The sequence below is a fragment of the Microplitis mediator genome, chromosome 2 (assembly GCF_029852145.1).
Source record: "Microplitis mediator isolate UGA2020A chromosome 2, iyMicMedi2.1, whole genome shotgun sequence".
In the NCBI taxonomy this organism is placed as follows: domain Eukaryota; kingdom Metazoa; phylum Arthropoda; class Insecta; order Hymenoptera; family Braconidae; genus Microplitis; species Microplitis mediator.
This window is the reverse complement of record NC_079970.1, coordinates 7,019,158-7,038,382: the sequence shown is the minus strand read 5'-3', so window position 1 is coordinate 7,038,382 and position 19,225 is coordinate 7,019,158. Positions and strand designations below refer to the sequence as shown.

The window sequence follows — 19,225 nt, the reverse complement described above, 5'->3', positions numbered from 1 at the left end:
GGTTCCTGATCGGGTACACGGAGAAAAATTTTTGGTAACCGTTCTTAGTACGTTTATGAAATATCATCCCATATCGTTATGGTAATGATTACCATGATATTATGGTAATGGTTACCATATATCATGGTAATGGTTACTATAATATTATAGTAACGATTACCATAATGTTAAAAGTAACGGTTACCATAATATTATGGTAATGATTACTATTATATTATAGTAATGATAACTAAAATATATGGGTGCCGTTCCTATAATCAACATTTCAAAAAAACCGGTTACCATGCATTATGGGAATCATTCCCATAATATATTGTAATTGTTACCATAAATTTCTCTCCGCGTACTGGGTCTCTTACTTTAATTTTTTGTCTAAGATAAGAGACCCAGTACTCGATCAGGGAACTAGTACTCGATCACTCATGTATTTGTTTATCTATATCCCCTAAATTTTACTAAATATAGATATACAAATATATGGAGTGATTGAGTTCTAGTTTCCTGATCGGGTACTAGGTCTTTTATTTTATACTCAGAAAAAAAAGAATTTCTCTGTGCAAAAAATTTTTGCATTATGAATTGAAAACAAACATTTCTCTAGGGCATAAAAATATTTCCTTGGAGCAAATTTTCTCCATTCTTAAAAAATTTTTGTTTTCAATTCACAATGCAAAAATTTTTTGGGGCAAGAAAACCTTTTTGTCTGTATATCTATAAATATGTATAATATTTGATGACATACCAATTTTATTTTTCAAATTTCCAGAATTAGGATCATCACTTTTATCACCAGTTAAATTTTTATTTTGTTCTTTTGTTGTTTCATTAATTGTCGGGCACACTTTACTTTTTTTAACAGATTTATTTATTTTTTTATTAGTTTTTTTTTTATCCCCATCTTTTTTTAAAGTCATCTTTAAAATAATTGTCACGAACTTCTATATATATATATATATATACATAAAACACTTCACTGCACTTTTAGTATATTGACAGCATGACAATCAAAAATATCGTTATCAAACTTTTATATACACCCATATCACAGTCATACACCACGACACTTGATGTGCAAATATATAAGTAGACTTGTAAAATGTAAGTGGGATTATATATATTATATATATACTTCTATGCATATAAAATGGATTAATACATGGTTCTTGTTGTTGTCGTTATTAATTAGTCATACGTACTCAACTCTGACACACTATTGAAACTAGATTGTCAATTCAAAAACAACTACGTTCATTTATATCAAACTCATTAATTTTTTTTAAATAAATATATCATAATATTTTAAATACAAATAATAACAAGAAGAATAATATAATTTTTAACTTTGAATTATTTATAAAAATAACATTTTTTTTTGACTATACATTTATCTAAATATTTACCCAAGTGTTAAGAGTTTTTATTTTCGTCACGTAATTACATTGGAATTTATCATTATGTATAAGAGTTTACCTACTTTACTTGTAAAATAATCTGATATCGTAAATAGACGAATTAATATTATCAGCAAAGTATTTTTTAAAAATAAATATATTTAATTTTTTTTCATATCTATTTTAAATATACGCAATACTGTTAATTATGTATATGCATGGGTGTATCAATAACTTCTTTCCTATTGTGAATAATATATAGATATATATGTATATATATTTTATGACTAATGAATAAATCATTTGGATTATTGTTTCGTTAATTTAATTTTAAATTAATTACATATTGTCATGATTATTTAAATAATTAATTAAATTTTTTATTTATTAAACGATTTTTGTATAATTTATTCACGTAAACGATAAAAGTACTTAATTATAAATCAATTTAACTATCCTTGTCATATATTTAAATATTTAATAAAATAATTTAAGAGTTTTAATAAAAATACTGAACGTAATATTTCTTAAACTTGAATAAACAACCGACAAAAAACTATATCTTTAATTCAGGGACGAGTTAAAATGCCAAGATAGCGCGCGTTATCGGTTAAATTTTTATCGCTCCAGGTGCAATGTCGTCGTCATCATCGTCATCGTCTAGCAAAAAAATTTTTTTACGATTTAAATTTTAAATCCGTTAAATAATATCACATAATCGTTTTTATAATTATTATTATTTTTATTATTATTATTTTAACACTTAAAAATAGTTTTATTTTATCCACAATCAATATCCACAAGTAACTATTAAATAAAAATCGGGATAGTTTGAAAAAAAAAAAAATTATAAATAAATAAATTTAAAAAGTTAATCTAGTGTCTGTGTGCACAATTAAAGTTCGACTAAGCAAGAAATCAAAGATAGGTAACCGCGTGGATAAGCACTTGATGGCGATATGAAATAATCCAATGGAAGGAGACGAAATTTAAGTTGAGTAAGGGAACGTCACTAATACTATTAATATCACTATAGTATACATATATATTCATATACGTATATTTTCAAATACAACTACCATTTCTTATTCTTTATCTCATTCGACTAATACACAGCTTATAGTCTATATATATATATATATATATGATATATACTTTCTCACTCACTTATTTTATAACATCATTAAATCGGATAACGATAAGAAACACGCGTGCATTTATTTAACGTTATTGATAAGTGATCTATATTATAATATATATATATATATAATTATTATAGTACATTTAAATATATCTTACGGCATATGTGTACATCATTAAATGTATATATATATCTTATATAATATTAATTAAAAATTTTAATAAAAAAAATGTTGTTAGTAAAGAAGTATTTAAAAATTTATTATATTTTTTATTACCTCAGTAAAACTACCCTAAATATAATTATACTTGACTATTGCTACGTAAGAAAATCAATGATTTCCACAAGCAAGTAGAACACAACTGCTTTATGTTATTGCATTTAGTGCATCGACCTAACATGTAAGAGCCGTTAATTTTGTAGATAAAATTTTTTTTGTTTTTAAATTAGAACCATATGGAATTAAAATATTCCGCCGTAATTAAAAATAATCATTTAAATTAATTGTCGAAGTGGGGGCCTTTTTTTGTAAGTTTAAGAAAAAAAAATTGTTTTTTAATCTCACATAAGCAACGCACATTTAATACATATTCAAATGATGTACAGTGTTTTTTTTCTTTGCTAATCTAAAGAGAACAAAAATGAGGTAAATAGAGAAATAAATAAGCCAGGAAGAAGGATATTAGCGAAGGCGGATCTTCCGCATGAGCTGTTCATAAATAATCGTGACCCTTCTATTTAGCCGACTCACGCCTATTGTTCTCTGTTATATGCTTTTCTCTCCTTTCTTTTCTTCGGCAATACTGGGATATGTAGGAAGCATTTAGGTGGGTAGATGTCTCCAAAAAAAATTAAGTCTTATATATATATTGCTAGATAATGATATTAAAAGGAATGAACTAAAATTAATGCATTTATGCATTCTTATATTTATATTCATATACATTCATTAGACTTATTCAAAATTAATCCACTTTTAAATGAAACTACCAAGTCAGTATAGACTAGATAACTTTAATATCACTTTATATATATATATATTATATAATATTAGCGGAGTATATAATATGGAAATTCTAATCATAAGTCCTAGTTTTATAAGATATATATATATATATATATATATTGATAGATACACATAGGGGAGAGAGAAGCAAAACGGGGTAGTTAAGGAAATAGTAAGTTTTCGGGAACTCAAATACATTAAATATATATTTATTTTTTAATGATATTCAAAGCGAATAGTAAAAAAAAAAAATTTTTAATAGTTTTTATCATAAAACAAAAGTCATTAATATTTTTTGACTGACACTTTCGATTTTTTAAAAAGTTTTAACAAAAAAAGTCCAAAATAATGCTCAATTATATTTACAAAAGTGATTTAGGAATGTTTAAAGAACAAACTTTTTCTATAAGCGAGTATTGCTTTCTCACTCACTTATAGGATTGAATGGTCGTAAAATCCGTTCTTAGTGCGCGTTTACATTGCGAAAGAAATTTATATGCCAACTTTCAAGTCAGTAGGATCTATAGTTTTGGAGATCTTGGTTGCTATAGTAACAGTTTCTATGGCAACGGTTGCTACGTCATCTGGCAATAGCCAATAAGATCAGCGCGTTTAGTGGATAGCCAATGAGAAGAGAGTTTGGTAAATTGCTCAAAGGCCATTTTGAATAGAAGTTTCCTAAGATCCGTTCGTAGTACGCGTTTACATCGCGAAAGAAATTTATATGCCGAATTTCAAGTCAATAGGACCTATAGTTTCGGAGATCTCATAATGAGTCAGTGGTATATCTATTATATGTATATATATTTATATATATATATATATATATATATATATATATATATATATATATATATATATATAAGATCATTACACTATGAGGCATAGAAAATTTTATATCTGAATAATCCTGCTAATTGTTCAATGTTGTTATATCGTTCTATCAGATAGATATATAATTACTGTCAAAAAAATCTAAACCATTCAATAAATGTTACGTACCGGTATATTTCATTACATACTTTACTCTTAAAAATTCTTACCTATTATTATTATTATTGTTACTGTTATTATTTCTTAGTTTTTTTTTTTATATATTTTTACGTGGTAAGATGTCATTAAACAGTTATAAATAGCAACAGACGGCTATAATGATTTTAAAGTCACGCGAAGACGTCTTGAAACACAAAGCATTAGACTCTAATTAATGTACGAAAATTGTTAAAATTTTTTTACGATACTGAAGCAATCATTTGTTACTTTTTTTAATGCTTTTTTTTAAATTGATGGTAACTTTTATATACTTCTAAGACAGTGACAGTAAACATAAGTAATTAATGTAAAAAAAAAATCAATTTGATGTAAAAAAAAAAACACAAAAAAAAGTTGTATTATAAACGATAAGTATTATCTCGTATAATGGTAAAAGTTTTAAATGTTCGGCATAAAATTTTAGTAAAGTCAAGAACTTTATAGAAATTGATTTTTTCGTGAAAGAGTATTTTTTATAAATTTATATTTTTAAAAACTTGGTTTTGTAATTGATTTTTTTTCTTGACTAACTTTAGAGTAAATAATATTCTTGTTCTATTTTTTCTATGTACACATTCTGTATTATAAAAATATATATTTGTATAGTTTACTATATTTGATATACATATTTACTCAAAAGAATAAGGTTTCAAGAGAAAAGCAAATGCCTTACAGGAGATGATACATTTGTTTCATATTTTTCAATGTTCTGTTCTTGCTACGGTATTTGTGTGTACGTTAACTCTTTAAATATTTTTTGAGACGCATTTCAAATATTCATGCGATTAAAAATATAACAAAGATATCAATATGTCAAATATCTGTGCAATAGTATATATCGTATAAAAAATAATAGTGTTTATGTCTCATGTCTCAGTGTGACTCTATACAATCTTGTTTTAATTTTCTAATTTTTTTTCTTTAATTAAAAAAATCTGAAAAACGGCTTTGACCCTGCCCGAGTCAAAATACAAATTCTAGTTTAGTCTTCAAAAGCCTCAACTCCTTAGATGTTTTATTTGCTGCCCAGAAAGTAACTCTACTTTAGTACTCAAAATCCTCAATGAACTATGAGGTCTAAATGCGAATAATTTATCGATTTTGAATTATAAGTAAGACCTCAAAATCCTTAACGAATGAAAAGTCATATTTCGGACTTTGAAAAATTTTACATACAAAAGGAAGGGGAGAGAATACGTCGAATGAGACTTTGGAGGTTCAAATGTGGCTAAAATTATTCCTTTATGTTTTGAGTATTTTGAGACTTAAATCCAGATTATGTTATTCCAGTTTGGTCCTCACAGTGGTAAAATTGGTCTTAACTACTACTTTGTGGACTAAACTAGGATAACTTTCTATACTTTTGTCAATCTTCAAATTCTAAATTGATCCTCGAAACCCTCATTGAGAACTTTGAGACTTAAATCCGAATTTGTTTTTTGACTCGGGTGCAGTCCAACCTCGAATCTTCGAACGTTATTACTTGTAAATTTTCGAGTTCTTGGAGTTAAAAAAAATTTTTGGACCTAAAAACAATCCATTTCGGTGAAAAAAAGTAACTTTTACACTGTAAAAAATCGGGAGTGAATACGGATTTTATTTCGATCCAAATTCACTCCCTCACTCGGCATTCCGGAGTTAAAAAAAAAATCGCTCCGCATGCGGATTGAATAGGGATTTTTTTATGAGCGGAGTGATTTCGGAGTAACGCGGATTTAATTTCAATCCGCGTTCACTCCAGTCCGGAGTTTTAGTACTCAAATAAATTTATATTTGATAGAAACAGCTGTTAATTAGAAACATAATTATTTAAATAAATAATACTTTCAGATATTAATAATTAAACTTAAAATATGTTTTTAATTTATAAAATGTTTTAGTAACTCACTAAATTATAATTTCATATATATAATACATAGTGAAAATATAAAATTATTGAATAGCTACAGTGACAGAGTTTTTATGGGAATATTTTATATTTCGGTACAATATGAAATGTTATCTCGTGGTATGATTGAAGTAAATTATACGCCAGTTTGTGACTCAGTGGAATTATATTTGTTAAAGTTTTATTATCAGCTGCTTATAATTTTTAAAAATCATTTCGCGTGAATATATGGACAGGGAGCTCGTAATTATTTCCGTACTCAATATAAATGTCTAAATATCAAAGACCTAAGCTCACTATGTATTAGGAATTTTTTTATAATTTATATTTTCCGAAACTTCCCTTCGAAGTGAAATTCACTTCGAGGGAATTAAATAAATAAAAAGTCATCTACTCCGCGTTCACTCCAAAAATTTTTTACAGTGTATCTGACCATACCCTTGGAAAAAATCGACCGATTTGCACGTGCATTGCGGCAATCGAAAGTACTTTTAGAGACTTAGCTTTGATTAAATTTTTCAGCAAATCGGTCAAGCGGCTTACGTTACACAAACAAAGCCTCAAAAAACAAATTTTTTTTTCGTATAACTCGTTAGCTACTCACTGACCGACTTCAAAATCTAATCAGATCTAAGTCTTGATGAGCCCTTTCGATTGTTGCCAACTACGTTCAAATCGATTGATTCGTTCCAAAGATATCGTACGACAAAAATTAACAATTTACACACACGCACACGGATGTTCATCCGAAAATAAAATAACTTCCTAGGATCTCAAAACGTCGAGATCTGATGAAAACTCGACTTTTGAAATTCGGACCGAAAAATAACTTCCCTTTCTTTGAACATTTTCAATTTCCACAGCAGGGAGTTAAAAAAAAAAGGAATTAGTATAAAATAAAAATCAATAGTATACATTATACACCTTTAAATACTATAAAACTTTTCTCTAATAGTAGTAGTACGTGATAAGAAAAAAGTATCGTCAATTGTTTACGATGCAGAGTGGAATTAGCTGAATGATAGGATTATGCGGAAGCGATGAGGCTTAAACTGATAAAGTTTACTATATATATACTTGTATACTTGGCGAAAGTTGCTGCAGGAAATTCTATACCATAGTATATAAACTATACAACAATAATAATAATAATTATTATTATTATTATCATTATAATATCACTACAAACATATAGTTAAAGACCACATTTGGCCTTATGCCAAATTAAGATTTGCTTGTCCTTATTTTATAACTTGTATTTAATTTACAATTACGTCTAGTCAAGACGTACAAATCCATATATATTATATATAACTTGCTAAAAAAAATCGTGAATAGTCAATGTACGCCTACGACATTACATTTGAAATTCAAAAAAAAAAACAGTAACATCAATAATGTTAATCATAATAATATGTCGGAGAATTATTATGATAGGAGAGTTGAGGTAACGTTAAAAATAGAAAACAAATTTAAAAATTTGCGTCTACTTGCGCACTTACGATACGGTCAAAGGTCAAGAGCTGATGGTCACGACATTTAGATAAATTATCACGATAATTCGTCAACGGTAATTACTATTATTATTGTTAAGTATAAATTTTTATATAAATAAAATTAGCTAGGAATTTTTTTTTATCTTTTTCTATGTTAAAATATAAAGCTGAGTTAATAAATAACTATATAGTGGCATGCAAAGAAATTACTTTAAAAACAGTATGACGACTTATTGAGAGGGTGAATAAACGAAAATAAATGGTGAAGTAGTTTTTGCGCAATCTTATTTCCAATACTGATATTTTTTGCTGTATATACTTCGAAGGACTTGAAAAAATACAATAAAATAAATGAGATGATGTTAAAGAATTTGACGTTGCTGAAACAACTCGTAGGAGCTTTCGCACCCTACCGCATTATTTCGCGTCACATTTTATTCTCTATAAGACTTTTATTTCTGTTATTTTTTCTTATTTTTTTTTTTTTTATATCTCATACGCGCGCTTTTTCTCACCTCTTTCATAAAACATAAAAAGATAATAGTATAAAGAAGTAATCTTATTACTGTAGTAAAAAATGGTTACGGAGAAAATGATTAACTCTTACAGTAAATGGTTATATATTTCCAATCAATGAACTTAAATCACCCATAAAAAAAAAATAAAATAATATAAAAAGTTTTAAAGAAGTTCGATGGCTTATTCTTTTATTTTTTACTTTCAGTCTCTTGAGTTATTAAAATAAAGCTGTGAGAGAGATTAAATACTATTTCATTGAAATTCTCATTAAATTTAAACGAGCTAACTATTATCTCACTCTTGAGGCTCAATTAATTCCTTCTGGCCGGAAGTCTTCGACGGCTAATTAATATTATCACATAAAGCGTATTGATTACTGATACGAAATTTCGTTTAATTATCACGTTAATTTATCATCAAACAATTAAATTAATTCAGAAATTTTTATATCAGATATTTATTTATTTTTAAAATTCATAAATATATGAATAAATTTATTACTCAAAATTTATCGTCCATGCATTTTTTTATCAATATTAAAAAAAATAATTATAGCAATTAGCAAAAATATTAAATTAAAATTTTTCTTACCTCTTGTAATAAATTATTTGGCGCGAAATTTATTTTCAATCACAAGTTTAAATAAATCCATTTAAAATAAAAAATTCAAATATTTATGAATTAATAAATAAATAATAAATATATATAGTGATATAAAAAGGAATTTGTAAACAGAGAAAGTACGCGTTAGGGATCGGATGTTTTCAATAGAACTGACTACTGCGGAGGACCGCGTGGCCAGAGTACCTGACACGGGGTGGAACGTTTTACCCCCACTACCAAGTAATCTCTTGAACCCTCAACCGCGCCAAAGCCTCCCTTACTATACCTCCCTATATCTATTTCTATTGTAAGTGTCTATAGACAATCTATGTAAAGTATACGTATGTATGTACCGTATGTACTGTATATGTATATATTTAACTTACCCTTGGTTGTTGTCTGTTTTCATTTCCAACCACTGGTCTCGGGAGTTTCGTCCACTTGTATTATATACAGTCGTAGCAGTGACGTTGCTTCTATACAGACATTCACAATCACCCCCGCAAGCTCTATCCTTGACTATCCTTCGAGTGTCAAACATCGACTTTGATTCCCACCGGAAATAACTTTCAAATGTCCGGTGACGTTGCACTTTCATACTTTTACAAGGGCCGCAAAGCTAAAAAAGTGCATAAATCATGTTCAATTATTGTTGTTTTTATTTATTTATATGCGATCGATCATAGTTATAATAATAGGAGCAATAAAAATATATATAACATATATATTTAAGTGAGCGTTAATCGTCAAGTTAATAATAAGTTATAAGCTTTCAAGTGTTATATATATGTATATATATCGTCCCAAGGGTAATATTGGAATTGAATGATACACGAGGGAAAGTAGTTGTGAGGTTGTCAGTAAAAACCTGGTGACTTTGCGGTAAATATGTCATTATACCCTTAAGACAAAATTTTTATCTGCGTATGTTATAGTTATGAAACTATAACTTTATCAATTATTGCAATAACAACAACTGTATTTAGACTGATTGAAACATTTTAAAAGGTCACTAGTTTTATCAACAAATGCAACCTTGGTGAGAATTTCATTTCATACAACTAATCAGTATAACTTTTTATTGGCTAGTTTTTCCTTTTTTTTTTTTTTTTAACGCAACTCGTCCTGGAACTCGGAATAGTATACGTTGTAATGAGAAGAGACGAGTACTGTGAGTGAAGCGCAAGAGTTTGTGATCTACATGCGCCGTAAGTGCCTTAAAGTCCTAAAAAATAATGGGTAAAATACGTGAGGAGAATAAAATGTATTACATTCGTGATAATAAATGTTTGTAAAAAAAAATTTAAAATAAAATAGTCTTTAAGAAGATGATGAGAATTATTTATTAAGTATTATTTTATTGTCACAAAATATATGTATACTGTAAAAAATTAGGAGTAAATTCGAAATGATTGCGGATTTTAATTCGATCCGCATTCCCTCCGTCATTAGGAGTTCCAGAGTTTTAAAAAATCGGGAGTGAATTCGAAGTGATTATGGATTTATTTGAATCCGAATCCACTTCGTCACTAAGAGTTTAAAAAAAATCATTCTGCATACGGAGTGAACGGAGAGTTTGTCTTTTCAGCGAAGTAATTTTGGAGTGGTCTAGATTTTACTTAAAATCGTATTCAGAATTTTAATATTAAAATAAACTCCCCTTCGGAGTAAATTTTATTCCGAGAGGATTAACTAAATAAAGTCATCCACTCCGCATTCACTTCGAAAATGTTTTTAAGTCTACGGAGTAAATAGAGAGTTTTTTTCTCAGCGAAATCCGCATTCAGTTCGATTCGAAGTTTTAATATTAAAATGAACTCTTTTTAGGAGTGAATTTCACTCCGAGGAGATTAAATAAATAAACAGTCATCCGCTCCGCAATCACTCCGGATTTATTCCGTGTTCACCGTTAATTTTTTACAGTGTACACGGAAAGAAAATTATGGAAACAGTTCCCATAATTCTATAAAATTTTTTCCTATACCAACATAGGAATTATCACCATAAATTATGGGAGCAGTTCCTATAATTATGGGAATGCTACCCATAACATTATAGGAATGGTTCCTATAATTATAGGAATGGTTCCTATAATATTATAGAAATCATTCCCATAAATTATAGGAACCATTCCCACAACATTATAGGAATGGTTCCTATAATAGTATAGGAACTATTCCCCTAATATCATAAGGAAGGTTCCTATAATAGTATAGGAACTATTCCCCTAATATCATAGGAATGGTTCCCATAATGCTATTGGAATAGTTCCTATACCATTATGGGAATCATTCCCATAATGATATGGGTATAGTTCCCATAATATTATGGGAATGGTTCCCATATTGGTATAGGATCTATTCCCATACCATTATGGGAATGGTTCCATAATGATATGGGAACTATTCCCATATATTATAGGAACCATCCCTATAATAGTATAGGTACAATTTCTATACCATTATGGGAACTATTCCCATAATGCATAGTAAAAGTTCCCATAATTTTCTGTCCGTGTATAGATTTATATAATTATATATAGATATTGTCTTGTAATAGTTTAAGAATTTATTGGTAAGCTATTTTAGTGGACTATTACAAAGCGGAAACTCTTGGTAAATGTAGATTCAAGTTCCGGTTAACGATCAGAAGAACCCTGATTAATTGCTAACTAGTATAAATGCAATTGCAAAACTAGTGTTGCGTGTCTTATAGCAGTGAATCATTATAGTTGATGTGTTATACTAATAAAACGCTTCAATGCTAAAACTCGAAAAATTTTTTCTTAAAGTTATTTAATAATTAGCGTGATAGCGGTAAAATTCAAATAAATTTAATATAGATATTATTAATAATTAACAAATTTATAAATATTTTTTTAAAAATAATAATTGAGGATTTTTATTACGATAAAATTAAGTTAAAAATAATGAATCAAATGGAAAAGAAAAGAAAATAAATAAAGGATTGAATTTTCTTGATCATTAAATCCCCAGTAAATAACAGCACTTTTATTACCAACGACTGGGTTAATAAAAAAAAAAATAAATCGTTTAATAATAAAAAAGTTTACTTTGAATTAAAGTTACAATTTCAAGTTTATTTTGCTATCGATTATTAAAAAATACTTTTAATATTAAAAGTTTTTAAATTCTAGTATTAAAAAAAATTGCGGAATTTTTATTAAGTTCAGCGAAGAAATTTTCGCAAAAAAAATTTAATGATTTTTCTAAGCGCAATAAAACACCGAATTTTTAAAAATCATTGTCAGTAAAAATAATCGTATTCAAAGATATGAGTTTTTGTTTTTAACCAAATTCATCATTACTGTAACAATGTAGCAAGAAATCTTTGACTCGGTTAATAAATTTGCAATTCAAATACAAGAATTTTTAGCCCATCGGTTTTTTCAAGCACAGAAATGTTATTAAAATATTTGTCAAGTATTTACTATTTTTAAATTTCATACTTTTACCAGTAAATTATTTCAATTAATCTTGTAAAAAAAAATATAATAATGATTTGAATCGTTACATTATTCATTAAAATTATGTGCAACAATATTCAAGTCACGATTTATTTTACTTAATTGAATTATTTTAAATTTATATGCCGTGTTATTAGTAGATACTGCACACCAAAGTCAGACATATGTCTAAAAGTAAATTAAATTACGTCATCAACTATGCGATTTTCCCAAAAACTAACTGGTTTTTTAAGTACCCTACTATCGCTGTCACTGTAATTTCTAGCTCTATAAAAATACTTATGTAAATTTATGATCAAGTCAAACATAACTGATGGAACAGTTTAAACTTTAAAGGCATGTACATCTTATAAAACTACTTGCGACATCAACTTGGTTTTTTATTATCTCAATGTACATGTAATGTTCGAAGTATATATTTTTGATCCATGAAAGTACTCAAATATCTGTATAACTTTTTCACTGATATGAAAAGAACGGAAACTCAAGTACGTTCATAATGGATATATCTCATTGATCATAAATAACTTGAATTTTAGTGTGGGTAAATATTTTTTTTTATTTTTAAAAATTTTTACCGAGTCTCTGCAGAGGATTTGTGAAGGGTACAAGCTGAATAATGGCATAGATATGATATATATAAATCGAGCAGACATATATTCAATCATAGGATAGGAAACAGCTTGCGTTGGCATTGCGTCTATCTAATCCATTGGGAATTAACGCGGCAGTAGAAATTGCTACTATATATATATATATATATATATATATATACATATATACATATATATTGTATATATATGTATATATTCATAAACTATATAATATGAAAATCAATTGTTACGAATTATAAACCAAAGCCTCGTGAGATTTAAATTGTAACATAACATTATAAAAGAATAAATACATATAAATATTTAATATTTAAAAAATATATTTATTAATTAACTTTAGTAAATTATTTTGACATTTGATGAACGTTTAGTACTTTGCGTTATCATTAGCTGGTACAGAATTTATCAATAAGAGGTAAAAAAAAAAAATAAATAAACGTTATCTTTTATTGTCTAGCATCAGCAGCAAATAAGAATTAATACGGGAATATTGCGTGATAATATTGATAATACAATATTTTTCTATATTTTTGTATCATTATCTTTGTATATATATTAAAAGCTAGCGTTATCACTGATAAATTAATCAGTTGCCTTTGAATTAAGCTCAACATTATTAGTCTATCAATAATTAAAACCGAAATTTAATCCGTTGATTTATAAATTATCAGTGATCTATAAAATGTATGGGATCGATTTTTAAATCATATTTATTTTATTTGTTTTAAGTATTGAGTTTTTAAATATAAATTAGTATTAATGATTAAAATAAATAATTATTGTTTTTAGGACGAAACTTCCGCCTACTTATGTCGAGGGTTTTCATGATTTGGAGGCAGTAAAATCGATGAAATATTCAATTTTAGGTAAAACTGGTCTACTTGTTAGTAAATTGTCTCTTGGTGGAGGCCCACTTGGTTGTCATTATGGGTAAATGTTTTTTTTGTTTTTAAATAATTATTTGTTGTGATGAAAAATAGTAGGAACGTTATTAATTGCACTACAGAACTTATGACGAAGACGAAGCTATTGAAACAATCAGACAGGCGATTCGCCAAGGAATTAATTATATTGATACGGGCTACTGGTACGGTCAAGGACGCTCGGAAATAACTATTGGAAAGGTGAAAAAAAAGTTTTAACTAATTAGTAAGATTTTTTGTTTTAATATCTGTTTCCGATTATTGAAAAATTTAATAATTACTTTGTAATTAAGCCTCATCATGGAAAAAACCGGATATTGAAAATTAATATAAAGTAGTAAAAAGTGAAATTTATTATCCATAATTACTGCTATATATTTATAAATTTAAACCAAAGCAATTTTACACTTCCTACTGTCAGTTATTTTAGAAATCACTATAGTATTGTATGTAGATCTAAATTCGTAACTAATTAGCGAGAGCTCATTAATCGAAAATATACATCAATTAAATAAGACAATAAAATTCAAAATTACTATCCCGAATACTAACTTTTTTAAAAAATTTGTAAAATTATATTTGTTAATAATTAATAACATCTTATTTACTAATTAATGCAAAATAATTTAGGGAAGATCGGAGTACAATTACTTACCTAAGCGAGTAATTATTTCTTTTTGACTATAAGCGAAAAACGAATTTTTTGTCATCTATTTTTAATAAATTTAAGAAAATTTTATGCAAAAAAAAATTTTTGTAGGGCACAACAGCCCACTCCTTTACAGAAAAAAAAAATTTCTTGGTGCAAAAAATTTTTACTTGTCCTAAATAAATTTTTACTTGCCTCAAGAAATTTTTTATATTAGGAATTGAAAACAAAAAATTTCTTGGTTCGAAAAGTTTTTTCTCGTCCCAAGAAAATTGTTTTCAATTCATAATACAAAAAATTTCTCGCGCCAAAATATCTTTTTTTTTCTGTGTAAGAAATATTTTCTAAAAAATTTTTTAGATGTCTATTTTTACTTCGAATACTCTATTTTGCTTTTAAAATCCTTACAAAAAAATATTTAAAAAATTAAATTTTTTTCTTTCTTTCCAAACTTTGGGACGGGCAATCGGATCTCGATCTTCCCTATAATTTACACCAATAAAAATAAGATACTTATTAACTTAAATATTAGGGTGGGTTGAAAAAAAATTTTTTTATTGTTTTTCTTAGCATGGGGGTAGAATGTGTACCTAATAAAAAAAAAAAAATTTTTAAGAAAAAAAAAATTTTTTTACTCAACATTTTGAGGTGGCCCACTCGTTTTTAAAATAAATAATTGATCAAACGGGGTAGTCCCAACGAAAAAAATTACATGGTGTTCTAGAATCTGTAGGGTGTCCCCTTGAAAGCTAATTGTAAGTCAGAAGTTGAAAAAATTTTTTTCCTATTATTTTTGTAATTTAAGTAAAAAATCCCAAAATGAAAAGCATTTTCTTTTGAATTAAAATGAAAGTGAAGTAAAAAAAAATCACATTCGACAATTATTAGATATTTTCCACGCTTTTGGACAAAAAAAAATTTTTTTTGTTGGAACTACTCCGTTTAATCAATTATTTATTTAAAAAACGAGTGGGCCACCTCAAAATGGTGAGTAAAAAAATTTTTTTTTTCTTGAAAATTTTTTTTTTTTTATAAGGTACAAATTCTACCCCCATGCTAAGAAAAACAAAAAAAAAGTTTTTTTTCAACCCACCCTATTAAATATACCAAATTATCAATTTACTTTTCCTATGTAAGGTACGAGACCAAGTACTCGATCAGGGAACTAGTACCCGATCACTCATGTATTTATTTATTTATTACGCCAATCGGCACTATACATCATCTTAACCTTAGTTAATTATAATATAATATACAATATATGAGATAATAGGGATAGTTTGTTATACAATATCGAATTTAACTGTGTGAAAGAAAATAGAGAAGATTAGTTGCTTGAAAGTTACAGTGTGTGAGCAGCTAGTATTTTAATAATTGTTTTCTAATGCAAGAGCGAAAATTCTGGTATGACCCCTGGAAGAAGTTGTCATCATTATGCAGAGAATTGACTAGATTGTATATCCTATTCTTAGGTCCATTTATCACATAGTTTTTGTTGGATTTGGTGGTTTCTATGATCCTGTATTGCCTGAGATTCAGCGCGTTTGGTATAAAGTCAAAATCATTCATGATTTCTGGGGAATCTATTAATCCATTGAATAGTTTGAAAAAGAAAGTCAGGTCAGCTATTTGCCGCCGCTATTTGTATATTTATATTTACTAACTTTTACTAAATATATCTATACAAATACATGGAGTGATCGGGTACTAGTTTCCTGATCGGGTACTAGGTCTTTTACCTTATTTAAAATTTTGATATAAATGTATATAAAATTATAGTCCCGGTTCAAAATTATTCTATAAATTTACTAATTTAAAATAAAAAACAAACTACCAGCTATGAAAATTTTCAAACATTTCCAGATATATGATAAAAAAAAAAATATTATACATCAATAGATATCATTAATATTCATAATTAATAGGCTTTGCAAGGAATTCCACGACAAGCTTATTATATTGCAACAAAAGTAGGCAGATATGAATTGGATTACGAAAATATGTTCGATTTTTCAATTGAAAAAACACGGGAGAGTATTAAAAATAGCCTCGAACGTCTTCAAATCGATTACGTCGATGTCATACAAGTACGTTATCATTTAAATAATTATACAATATTCTATTAATTAATTATTTATCATATAGGTTCATGATATTGAATTTGCGCCTTCAATGGATATGATAATAACGCAAACACTTCCTGAAGTATCAAGACAAGTGTCATTAGGAAAAGCTCGACACATAGGAATTACAGGATATCCTATTTCCGTTTTAAAAGAATGTATTTTAAAAAGTAATATTAATATTGCTTGTGTATTAACTTATTCCAGATATACACTTTTAGATCAAACTTTGTTGGAGTATCTTCCATTTTTCAAGGTAATTTACGTTACTAATTCCAAAAAGACTTACATTTTTATATGTCCGTTTGACTTTAGGGAACCTCCTAGAGAGTTTTATGACAACTGATTCCCGAAAAATGATTCTACAGACAATTGATCCCACTAACAACAGATCCCACCGATTACATAATATATGTTTTCACAGATATATTGGTAATTGTCTATGGGATCAGATGTCGGTGGGATCAATTTGTAGGGATCACTTGTCGTGGTATAAAATTGTTGAAATAAATTGATGGCACATCCTTTTAGAGCCGGGAAATATGACTTCTGTTTCATTACAAATTGTTTTGAAGACTCGTTTTAAAGTTCAAAATTTAAAAAAATTTTTAAAGCCTGAAGGACGTATGACTTAAATTAAATGGCTTTCAAAAATTTTTTTTTTAATTAAATAAAACGATTACTAGTGAAAAAAAAAAAAAAAAATCAAACGCCTTTTTGGAATCAGTAACGCAAATTAATAGACAATTTCAATTGAAATAAATTATACAAATATTTTAAAGGAACATAATATTGGAGTAATTAATGCTGCTGCAGTTAGCATGAGACTTCTTACTAATGAAAGACCACCAGAATGGCATCCAGCTAGTGATGAAGTTAAAAATCAATGCTCAGAAGCAGCTAAATATTGTAAAAGTAACGAAGTAGATCTTGCGCGATTAGCCGTTTGGTATTCGATGCAGTGTAATGATATTACGACTAATCTTATCGGGATACAAAACATGAAACAATTGAAAGTAAATATTGACGTCGCTAATAATGGTATCAGTGATAAAGAAAAACAATTGTTAGAAAATATACAAGCAAAGTATGTAATGATTCTAATCTTATACTTTATTAGTATCAAAGCTTTTAAATATTGATAAAATAAAAATTTTATTTTTAGTTTTTTTTCGAAGATCAAAGGATCACATTGGGAAGGCAAAGAAATAGAAGCTTACAAGATTGCTATGGATAAATTGAAAAAAAAATGATAAAAAATAAGAAAAATATCATGTTATTAAGTTTGTATATTTAAATAAATTTTTATAGAATAAATTATTGATACCCGTATAAAAAAAATCGTTAACTGTTTTAAACTCCAAAACCTGACACAAAATCAAAATTTTTTTAAACGATTTTTAAACTTCGTAAGATACAAAGAAAAAAATAATTGGACTTAATAATATAAATTAACATTTTTAGACTCTTTTGTAAACTTTTTTTGACTTTTTATACAAGTGCTAGGTTTCGTAATTCTTTTCAGTGCAAAATACGTTGAGAAAAAGCTGATTTTGAACTATTTTTGAACGTTTTTTTTTTATTAGCATATCGATGCTGCCATTCTAATACGTCGTATTCCACAAAATTTGACATTTTCACTTTTTTTGAAAAATGGAATCATCGTAACAATGTGCAGCTTACGTAAAAATTTTAGAGGTCAAATTTTTTATTTAGTATTTTTAAATAAATATTCTAATATGTCATATCCCACACGCAGACTTTCGCGCCATTCTAAGATATCGTATCCCACATTCGTAAAGGTTCAGTCACGCTTAGGATTTTTAATTTTAAGTTAATTTTAAAGAAGCAGCGACATGAGTAAGAAGGTAATTATGCATAATTTTCTTGTAACATACAATTCAAATTTATTTATTCACTACAAATGCTTGTATTTTATGAAAAATATGAAAATAAATTTGTAAGTTATACCAATACAAACATAATACAAAAAATTTTTCTTTTACGATGGTGAAACGTTTTTATCGTCTCCTGAAAAATTTACCAAATGTGGGATACGATATATTAGAATGGCAGTATCGATATCTTAAACATTAGGATATTGACTTTTTCTAGAATTTTCAAAAATTTAAAAAAAGTTAATTGTGGTGTCATGTTTTAAAGTTTAGAATAGTCAACGGTTTTTCAACCTTTTTTCAAAAGTTTTTTTACATGAGTATATTTTTGTACCCATAATTTACATGAAGAGTGAATTTTAATAAAACATTACTGATATTTCTGATATTTCTATAACTGATTTCTAAATTTAATTATAGAAAATTAATTTCACACGATAAACCGCAGCAATTTAATT

General features: G+C 27.2%; 2 protein-coding genes across 5 annotated transcripts in view; one reads left to right on the top strand and one right to left on the bottom strand.

Annotated features, from left to right (window-relative positions):
- LOC130662910 (pleckstrin homology domain-containing family G member 5-like) overlaps positions 1-9,660 on the bottom strand; it is a 66,053-nt gene extending 56,393 nt beyond the window's left edge. The window contains exons 1-2 of one of the 4 annotated variants that reach the window (XM_057461872.1): positions 1,401-1,617; positions 743-1,219 (exon numbers count right to left, since the gene is read on the bottom strand). In XM_057461872.1, coding sequence (XP_057317855.1) covers positions 743-914 — 172 coding nt within the window. In that variant the 5' untranslated portion in view covers positions 915-1,219; positions 1,401-1,617. Of the gene's footprint in view, positions 1-742; positions 1,626-9,064; positions 9,191-9,462 lie in introns of those variants that run through there. The other 3 variants (XM_057461875.1, XM_057461874.1, XM_057461873.1) reach the window with 3 other exon arrangements.
- A 3,987-nt stretch (positions 9,661-13,647) lies between these two features.
- Positions 13,648-18,189, top strand: LOC130662908 (uncharacterized). Its single transcript, XM_057461869.1, has 7 exons — positions 13,648-13,861; positions 13,967-14,107; positions 14,184-14,301; positions 16,675-16,836; positions 16,895-17,128; positions 17,655-17,959; positions 18,038-18,189. Coding segments are annotated over exons 1-7 (1,050 nt in total). The 5' UTR covers positions 13,648-13,859; the 3' UTR covers positions 18,126-18,189.
- The last annotated feature ends 1,036 nt before the right edge of the window (positions 18,190-19,225 follow it).